Genomic DNA, 10,240 nt, shown 5'->3' with positions numbered 1-10,240 from the left:
AATAACATAACGTCAGCTCACCCCAAAATGAAAAAAATGTCAAATGTAATTAAATTAAATTACGCGAGAGGACGGTTGACGTGTGACGCAAAGCGGCAGTTGAGGATATCGACGACGTCTCGCGCTACTGCCTCGCGTTAGATGGTTCATCTCGTCAGAGGCGGTGGTCGGTCGATTTCGTGGTTCCCACCGATCACACAGCCGCGCAACTCGAGCTGCTTCACGGACGACATTGACTTCTTTTTGTATTGCTTTATTATTTGTAATTTTTTTTCAAGCCTATTTTTTTGTGTATTTTCCGGAGCTAATTATTGAAGCACCGCAGCACCACCATGGGCGTGGAAGTCGAGACGATATCCCCCGGTGATGGTGAGTGGATGGTATCCGCTTGTGTGTGTTAATGCGGGGGTGGGTTGCTGGACGTGTTGGGTAGGGCGGGTCGTGTAGGTGGGGGGCTCCAAATATGGTCAAATATCTACATCATTTAGATAAATATATAACGTGTATTTTAGCCGTTAGACAGGCAGCAGTTATAACGTTAATATTATAGACCCTTGGTGTTACTGATACATGTGTGATGTTACTCATATATAGATAGCCCCTTGCCCTGGAAGAGAAATAAGAAGGCTCCAAGTTTCCCAACATGTGCACGAGCCTCACATGCATTATCTTTAACATATCTGCCATTGTTCACCTGCAAGAAGTTACAGTGTGAGATGACACAATAACACTAATTCTCTCTCTCTCTCTCTCTCTCTCTCTCTCTCTCTCTCTCTCTCTCTCTCTCTTCTCAACAGGAAGAACATTTCCAAAGAAGGGCCAGGCATGTGTTGTGCATTACATAGGTAACGGACCCCTTGCTTTTCTTTCGGCAATGTTGGAATCAAGATTTTTCTTCTTCTTCATTTCCTCCTTTTTGAGAGAGGAAATTGGTTCTGTTTGCATGTTTTTCCTATTTTTTAAATGTTTTATTACATTTAATGTTAGTTGCCTGGAGAGCTGCACGGCTCAGTGTGCAGCCCAGCTCTCTCTAAAGTGTGCACAGTCTGCAAGACATGTATGCACCTGTGTGTGTGTGTGTGTGTGTGTGTTGTCTAAAGTGTTCATAGATAGGATACAGGGTGCAGCAGCCACCCCACCCAGAAAATATCTCTTCTTTTTTTTTCCCTCCGCCTTTTGTTTTGTTGAGAGGAATTTGGGTGTCTCACGGTGACAATGCCATTTTAGAGACTGTTGCAACTTGCACGTATAGAATATACATGTGCACAGACACACACACACACACACACACACACGCACGTACTCTCTTCCCCCCTCCCCTGTTTTTTGTCTGCTGTCAGATTGGCCAATTATTTGAGGCGGGGCAGTTGAGACGTTTTGGGTGAAAAGAAAAGAAATGGGGTTATTGTCTGGCCCGGGGTCGGCGACCCAGACAACTGGGTCAGACGGAAAGTAAACACGACCCGCTTCAGTCTGTCTGGGTATCGGTTATTACACGGCTATAAAAGCTCCCCCGGCATCAGCTCTGTGGTAAACTGTGTTTTGACAGTGTGTGAGAAATGTTGTGTTTTACTCTGTGTGTGTGTGTGTGTGTGTGTGTGTGTGTGTGTGTGTGTGTTCATTTCCCTCCTGATCCCGCCTGTCACTTTAAAATGGGTGTGCGTTGTTGTTGTTGTTATCTGGTTATTTGGCTTCACTTTCTCTCTCATAGTATCTCAGTTTTAACAGAAGGATTTCCCACTTTTTTTTTTACTTGTGATGACGGTCAACAAATGTTGTATTGTTGGGAAAAAGTTGTTCTCCTTTGGGTCCGATCGTGTCGGTATTTAAAAGAAAGAACTGTACGTGTGTGTGTGTGTGTGTGTGTGTGTAATGTGTGTGTTTAATGCTTTAGTGTTGAACGCAAAGAGATTAGCAGAAGAATGTGGTCTTGTTGGAGAAGATTAGAGCGTTTGTATTATAATAAGTAGTGTATGCACCTCACAGTGAGGCATGTATGCACCTGTAAGCGAGTCGCTCGTCACACGACGATGACGAGAAGACGTTGTTTTGTATTCAACGAGCAAAAAATAAACGTCACGCTGTAGAGAAGAAGACTTGGAACGAGAGACTGAGACATAAAGTCATGTTTACTATGTTTACTGAGGGAAGTAGAGTCACTATATAGACTTCTATACAACTAGAGGAGCCCCCTGGTGGTCAGGAGAGAGAATGCAGCTTTAACACATGACTCTATACAACTAGAGGAGCCCCCTGGTGGTCAGGAGAGAGAATGCAGCTTTAACACATGAAGCATAGACTTCTATGCAACCAGAGGAGTCGCCCCCTGGTGGTCAGGATAGAGAATGCAGCTTTAACACATAAAGCATAGACTTCTATGCAACCAGAGGAGTCGCCCCCTGGTGGTCAGGATAGAGAATGCAGCTTTAACACATAAAGCATAGACTTCTATGCAACCAGAGGAGTCGCCCCCTGGTGGTCAGGAGAGAGAATGCAGCTTTAACACATGAAGCATAGACTTCTATGCAACCAGAGGAGTCGCCCCCTGGTGGTCAGGAGAGAGAATGCAGCTTCAACACATGAAGCATAGACTTCTATGCAACCAGAGGAGTCGCCCCCTGGTGGTCAGGAGAGAGAATGCAGCTTTAACACATGAAGCATAGACTTCCATGCAACCAGAGGAGTCGCCCCCTGGTGGTCAGGAGAGAGAATGCAGCTTTAACACATGAAGCATAGACTTCTATGCAACCAGAGGAGTCGCCCCCTGGTGGTCAGGATAGAGAATGCAGCTTCAACACATGAAGCATAGACTTCTATGCAACCAGAGGAGTCGCCCCCTGGTGGTCAGGAGAGAGAATGCAGCTTTAACACATGAAGCATAGACTTCTATGCAACCAGAGGAGTCGCCCCCTGGTGGTCAGGATAGAGAATGCAGCTTCAACACATGAAGCATAGACTTCTATGCAACCAGAGGAGTCGCCCCCTGGTGGTCAGGAGAGAGAATGCAGCTTCAACACATGAAGCATAGACTTCAGTTGCCGCCTGGTCAAGACACAAAAAAACGAGTTAAAAGAGTTCATATGGTTTTGAATTCAGTGTTTTCTTTAGCAAGATGTTAGAGAGGTTGTGTGTATGTTTGTGAGAGGTTGTGTGTATGTTTGTGAGAGGTTGTGTGTATGTTTGTGAGAGGTTGTGTGTATGTTTGTGAGAGGTTGTGTGTATGTTTGTGAGAGGTTGTGTGTATGTTTGTGTGATGTTGTGTGTATGTTTGTGAGAGGTTGTGTATGTTTGTGAGAGGTTGTGTGTATGTTTGTGAGAGGTTGTGTGTATGTTTGTGAGAGGTTGTGTGTATGTTTGTGTGATGTTGTGTGTATGTTTGTGAGAGGTTGTGTGTATGTTTGTGAGAGGTTGTGTGTATGTTTGTGAGAGGTTGTGTGTATGTTTGTGAGAGGTTGTGTGTATGTTTGTGTGAGGTTGTGTGTATGTTTGTGTGCGTAGAGTTTGGACAAACACAGCTTAAAAAATTGTGTTTTTAGAAACTGTAGTTGGTCGTACGGCCAGCTATCCAGAAACAAATGAGGAGCCTCTCACGCTTGCTACCCGCCTTTGTGATTTTAAACACACACACACACACACACACACGTGGAAGCAGCCCCAGCATCGGGCCGTATGAAGGACAAGGGCAGCGGCCTGTGGGGCTCAGCGGCCTCGTCGGCCTCCTGCACATGAGGTCATGCCTAAATGTGGACATCTTTCCTGACCATGTTTGAGCTCCGGGGCGAAACGTGCTGCAGCTGAGCCCTCATGGCTCCTGCTGTGTGTGTGTGTGTGTTTGGGGTGGGGGGGGTTCTGCAACCCTTTCTTCCAACAGCAGTTCTTATCGGCACCCTTTAGCCTCACAAAGAACCCCCGAGAGCTCATGGTACCCGGTGGAACCGGCCCGGGGCCCTTCTTCAAAGCGGTTGGATTATCTGGTGACCCAATAACTTTCAGGCTAATTAGCCATTTGGTTTTTCTAAGCTGAAGAAGCTGCTAATAGCACATCACACGCGACACCTTGAGGTCCGCAGACAGATGGCTTTACACGCAGCCCGGTTCATCCACACTCGGGCGCTGGCACCCGTCCTAGACAGGGGGGGAGGGGGAGGGGGGAGGGGCGGGAGACAGGATACAGTCAACTGAGTAAAAATAACCCCACCCCTGTGAGCGCCACCGATCTCTTTTCTTTTTTTGGTGCAGATCCAAAGAGAAAACCTTTTTTTTTATGAGGAGAGAGCGTGGGAGTCGGGCTCAGGAAGGGCCGGGCCGGGCTTTATGTTATTGCAGAGACCCCCCCGTCCCCCCCATGCTTAGCTGTCCAAAGAGTGCTCTAACAGGGCGTCAGAGTATTTTCTGCCGTTTTGTTGTTGTTTTGCTTCTCCTGCAACGTGCACCTGTCACGCCGTCTTTATATATATCCTGCAGCCAGAGCTGAAAGTAGCTCAGAACGTTGCATACCAGGGAGGGGGGGGTCCTCTGCTGTATATCTGGTGTTTTCTCCCCCGTCGTCTCCCTCTCTCCCAAACTGGTTCCAGCCGGTTGCCGGTGTGTCCCTGCAGCCGATCACCAGCCTGCTGACAGGTGATCAGCTGCTTCGTTTGTTGTTGGGACCATCATGAAGGTTCCCCGGCGCGGCCGCGAGACTTCGCCGGTGACTGAAGCGGCGAGCTGGTCGGGCCTCGCCGCTGCACTCGGATGCCCCGGGTGCACTCGATGACTCCTCGGCCCGGCCCTCCGACCTCGGGGCCGCGGGGATACTTGGAAATGGGGGGGGGGGGGGCCAGTACAGTACTGTCGTGCACGACTTCTGTGAGCACACAACTTTACACGCACACTTTAACCATGACAAGAGAAAGATAATCAACAGGCGGATGATCGTGGATGTTTCTTCATATTAGGAGTGGGCTATGAGGGTGAAACAGTGAATCAGATGTCATCAAAATCATAAATATAGCGTACTGTCGTGCATTTTGACACTCAATTGAAAAGCAATTCCATCATTTCCCAGCATGCATTGTGCATTACTGACTTCTTATTAAATGTATGACATAACTGTGTGTTTCTCCCAGACGACCAGGTGTATTGTAGGATATCGATGAGGCTAAACTCTTTTATTATTAATCTCTTTATGCGGAGGAAGTAACAAACGAGAAGAATTTCTGCTCCTTATTTTTGGTTTATTATTGTGGTTTTTTTACCAAATACTTGACCCACTGGGGCTTTATTATTGTCATTTACACAATGATATTTGGGATAAATAAGCCTCCGTAATGTGGATGTAATGACTACGTTGTTAAAGGAAGATAATGAAAGAAATCCAACAGTCTGCTGAATTCAGGAAATGACATCACTGCAGTGATGATGACTTTAAAACACACATTTTATGTTGTTATCCAAACACTAAAGCGATATCTGTCCTGCACAATATCAATATCACAATATCCATATAATATTGATATATCGCCCATAATAATAATAATAATAACTTTATAGATACAGCACCTTTAGAAACAGAGTTCGCAAAGTGCTCTGCAGAAAATCAAGGCAAAACAAATAGAATAGTAAAATAAAAATATAAAATAAAAAAACAACAGAGCATCTCAATTAGGGGAACCAAAGAACGGCTTGAAAGGACGTGTTGTGGCTGGATTTCTTCCTTTTTGGTCCATTCTGACTCATCTCTTGACCTGATGCTTTTAAACTTGTATCTCTCTCCTATCTGACTGCTGGTGAGATGCCACAGGAGACTCACACACACACACACACACACACACACACACACAGGAGACTCACCCTCTGGACCTCAGGAATCACCCACAGGACACAGAGAGTTTGGATCACAGTTCAATTCACGTAGATTTATTTGTAACCAACAGTTTCACAAATAAACCTGGTCTGGGTATTAAAGACAACGACCTCCTCCACATCCGTCTTTCCCAAGCCCCGAACAAACACATTGACATATTATTTATACATCAGCCTCAATGCCGGTGCTGCCTCCGTCCACTCCCTCATGACATATTAGTTCTCGTCCCTCTGTGTGACCTCAGTGTGACCTCAGTGTGACCTCAGAGTGACCTCAGTGTGACCTCAGAGTGACCTCAGTGTGACCTCTGTGTGACCTCTGTCCCAGTCCAAGCCGGTTACTTTAAGGAATGTGAGGTTTCTTGCTGACGTCTCCCCCTCGTCTCTCTTATCGTTGTTGTGTCTGAGCCTCCTGGTCCTCTCTCAGTCTCCTCTCTACCGGTTCAGACTGGAGCAGCACAAGGCCGCTGGGTCTATCTCTGCCTGGCGCTGTTGACCCTCGTCTGAGGGAGAGAGCTGTGTGTGTGTGTGTGTGTGTGTGTGTGTGTGTGTGTGTGCGTGCGCCCTCTCAATCATCTTTGTAGATGTCATTTAAGCCTAATATAACACAATGTAAAAGTTTAATACACCCTATGTATATATGTTGTGGAAACACATAATTTGAAACATTTTACCCATCACAGACGACGTCACTTCAAAGCTGTGTATAAAAATGGGTTTTAAGAAGTGATTTAAAAGAAGTGACTGATTCAGCTCTCCTTGAACTTTGCTCTCCTCAGATAATAAAATGAATAAATCAAAACAGAGATTTGTTATTTATTTAAATAACGGCATCAGATTGGCCAACTGCTGCTTCCAATGGCAGCTCTGATTCCCTCAATGGAGACTGGATAAATTGCCCCCCCCCCCCCCCCGGTGTTATTATCTGAAGGAACCGCTCCGCCTGTTATTACCTCCCTGTGGTCTCCATACAGGCCAGTGGCCTAGTTAACTTTAAAAATAATCCACTAAACCAGGCCAATGCTTCCTGATTCACATTCCCTTTGTTCATTTGCGTAATTGAAACAGACCCAAGATGCTTTATAACCCCCCCACCCCCCCACCCACACACACACACACACACACCCGCCAGAATAAATCCTCAGACTGGAGCCAGATGGACTTTATTCCCTTTTTTATCTTAAATTGCCTCTTTCCCGAAACATTAGCAGCGGAGGAAAAGGGCGTGCATTGATCCGGCGTCCTGCTGTGATAAAAGCCCAGAATGCATTAGGGGCTTTTCTGCACAGTCTCGGTCATCAGAGCACTTCACGACGCAGATGTTTGAGAACAGCCACGTCGATACGCGCGGGGCTCTGTCTTTTAATTGACCTCACGTCGCGGGAACTTTCGCCAAAGTAATTTTCCTCTTTTCTTTTGCATTAGGTATGCTGCAGAACGGGAAGAAGTTCGACTCCTCAAGGGACCGGAACAAACCTTTTAAGTTCAAGATTGGACGGAGCGAGGTCATCAAGGGCTGGGAGGAGGGAGTCGCACAGGTAGGAGAGAAGCTGCGTCTGCATTGCTGTGCTACACGACACCATTTAAATGTAGAAGGACATGTATTCATCATATTGGTGATTTTAAAGGGGTCATACCAACCAGTTATTAATGTGTTCTGAGGTGTGTTTCTCTGTAATATTACAGTAATAAGGTGCAAAGTCTTTTAATGGTTTTGACTATTGTTCTGGGTGTGTACATTAAAGTGCTGAAGGGAAGTACTTCATATAAAACTCCACACTTTCTGCGTTGGAATTTCACTTTAATGTCAGAAACGACCAAAATCATCCTTTTCTGAATATTATTGTTTCCATATTTTTCATGCGTCTGGGTTTAAATGCCATCTGCACAAGAAGAAGACAAAAAACAGCTTGAAGTTGCATTTCCAGGTGGACATTTGTTTTTTAATAAAGACGATCGAAGTGGCCATTTGTCTTTAGAAATCAAATAAAACTATAAATCAAATTGCCACTGACGCACCGTGGGGGTTTCGGAGTTGAGGCAGCCAAAAAGAAAGTAATGTCAATTCCTGTGTGTTATTATTCTGATGATTTCTTTCCTAAACAAACAAAAAGAACAAACAAAATGCTGACACTGCCTCTCTGTGCTGGTTAAACCATCGGCCACCCCGGTGCATGCCGGTCCTGTGCCTACCCACGACATATAACCACAGGTGCCCAGTGTTACCCAATCAGTGAACCTAAAACTAAATATATTTAAACAACAATCATAATGTATTAAACTAAACTACAACTATCATAGGAGACAACTCTAACATATCAAAATATAACCTAAATAAGCGATAAATAATCAGTATTACTCTACAAAAAAACTAAATAAAAATGTCAAAACTAGAATGGGCACTCGGTAGAGCATACCTTCGCATATCACAAGATTGGGCATTGAATTATGAACATTTTGGCATTAGTTGCATGTCAATTGGATAAAAAGAAGATTTTGACCTTTTCGTGACCTTGACCTTGACCTTTGACCCGATCGATCCCAAAATCTAATCAAATGGTCCCCGGATAATAACCAATCATCCCACCAAATTTCATGCAATTCGGTTTAATACTTTTTGAGTTATGCGAATAACACGCATACAAATAAATAAATAAATACACGCCGATTAAAACATAACCTTCCGCATTTTCAATGCGACGGTAATAAACAGCTCCAACAACGATGATGACGATGGTTGCGTTTCTTTTCCCAAGCAAATGTGTTGAACTTTAATGAAACATCGGCTGTATTCTCAGTCGTGTTTGCATTGTTTCCGCTCTCAGATGAGCCTGGGCCAGAGGGCGAAGATCACCTGCACGCCAGATATGGCTTACGGCGCGACGGGCCACCCCGGGGTCATCCCCCCCAACGCCACCCTCATATTCGACGTGGAACTGCTCAAGCTGGAGTGACTCCCGCGGGTGAGGCCCGATTGAGGCCGCACAGGGAGCGCTCCGCCCCGCTGTGTTGACCCGCTGCTGCTTCGTCGCCATCTTTTCACAATAGATCCTGCACGGAAATATTTCACGCCACGCAAGACTGTTTACACGCACGCCGACGTTCGGTTTCCTCGATTGTTAGAGATGCTATTTACGGGGTTCGTAAGGTCATGGAAAACCTGGAAAAGTCATGGAATTTTAAAATGGTCATTTCCAGGCCTGGAAAAGTCATGGAACAAACTTAAATCATAAAAGTTTTGGAAAAGTCATGGAAATGTGTTGTAATCACATGTTCATTTACGCCGAGTTTGAAATAATTAATATGTTTTTGAAAGAAAGACGCTCAAAATATAAGCCGGCGTACGCTCTCGATACGCAACATTTTCATGTTTATACCGAGATTTCAGTTTCGTCATGGACATTTGGTTAAAAGTCACGGAAGAGTCCTGGAAATCCATTGATCAAAATGTGTATGAATCCTATATTTAGTTTACTTTCATTTGAAGTTTAATTTCATTTTGTGGAACCACGAGGGAGAAAAAAAAATCGGTCATCTGATGAAAAGCCGTACTTCATTGCAATCCAAAACATCTACTGCCTTAACAGTTTCAGCAGCAGAGGAAAGGTACATTCTGACTACTTCTGCTCCGAGTCTTAACCGGGCATTATATACCACTGTCTGCATTGCCACTTTGATAAAGGTTTGACCTGCTGAATGCTCTGAATGACGTCGCTACGTGTAGTATATATATTTTATATCCCTCCATAAACATTCACTGCAAGTGTACCCTGTACAATACAACCCAATCCTGTACTGAACTGTACAGTGGATTGACCGACTCTTGAATAAAAATGGCATGTTTTATGTTGAGGAGTCTGTGTCCCGTGTGTGTGATTTGAGAGGAAGGGAAGAAGTGGTACTAGAAAAAAAGTTACAGTATTTTGGCAGCATTTTGGACACGTGCTTCTGCTGCAACATCGCCCCCTAGTGGCAGGTTATATATCCACACCAGCGCAGTCTATTCATTGCATTAATAATGAAGTATATATGTGACTAGAATCCGTCCTGCGAAGTAAATGCAATAAACAGACTTAACCACGATTACGTCATTTAAAATAACACATGTACGTCATTTGAAATAACATTACTGGCACCAGTGTATGGAGGACTTAAAATGACCTAAGTATAAATAAATAAATAAATGCATGAATAAATATAGGAATAAATAAATAAATGCTTAAATAAATGTTTAAATAAATAAATAAATACAAGAATAAATGTATAAATAAATACAGAAATTAATAAATATAAGTTATAACTCAACAGGACATCATTAAATAAATGTATTTCTACATTTCTGTATTTCTTCATTTATTTATGTCTCTATTTATGTGTCCACACGTATTTCTTCATT

General features: G+C 44.2%; 1 protein-coding gene across 1 annotated transcript; it reads left to right on the top strand.

The window, feature by feature from the left end:
• Positions 1-144: 144 nt before the first annotated feature.
• On the top strand, positions 145-9,699 carry fkbp1b (FKBP prolyl isomerase 1B). Its single transcript, XM_056428121.1, has 4 exons — positions 145-369; positions 798-845; positions 7,270-7,382; positions 8,670-9,699. Exons 1-4 carry the CDS (start codon positions 333-335, stop codon positions 8,796-8,798), a joined length of 327 nt encoding a protein of 108 aa, XP_056284096.1. The 5' UTR covers positions 145-332; the 3' UTR covers positions 8,799-9,699.
• Positions 9,700-10,240: the final 541 nt, after the last annotated feature.

Source organism: Pseudoliparis swirei, chromosome 12 (genome assembly GCF_029220125.1).
Source record: "Pseudoliparis swirei isolate HS2019 ecotype Mariana Trench chromosome 12, NWPU_hadal_v1, whole genome shotgun sequence".
Classification (NCBI taxonomy): domain Eukaryota; kingdom Metazoa; phylum Chordata; class Actinopteri; order Perciformes; family Liparidae; genus Pseudoliparis; species Pseudoliparis swirei.
Note: the sequence above shows the minus strand (reverse complement) of the source record. Positions and strands in the feature narration are given on the sequence as shown.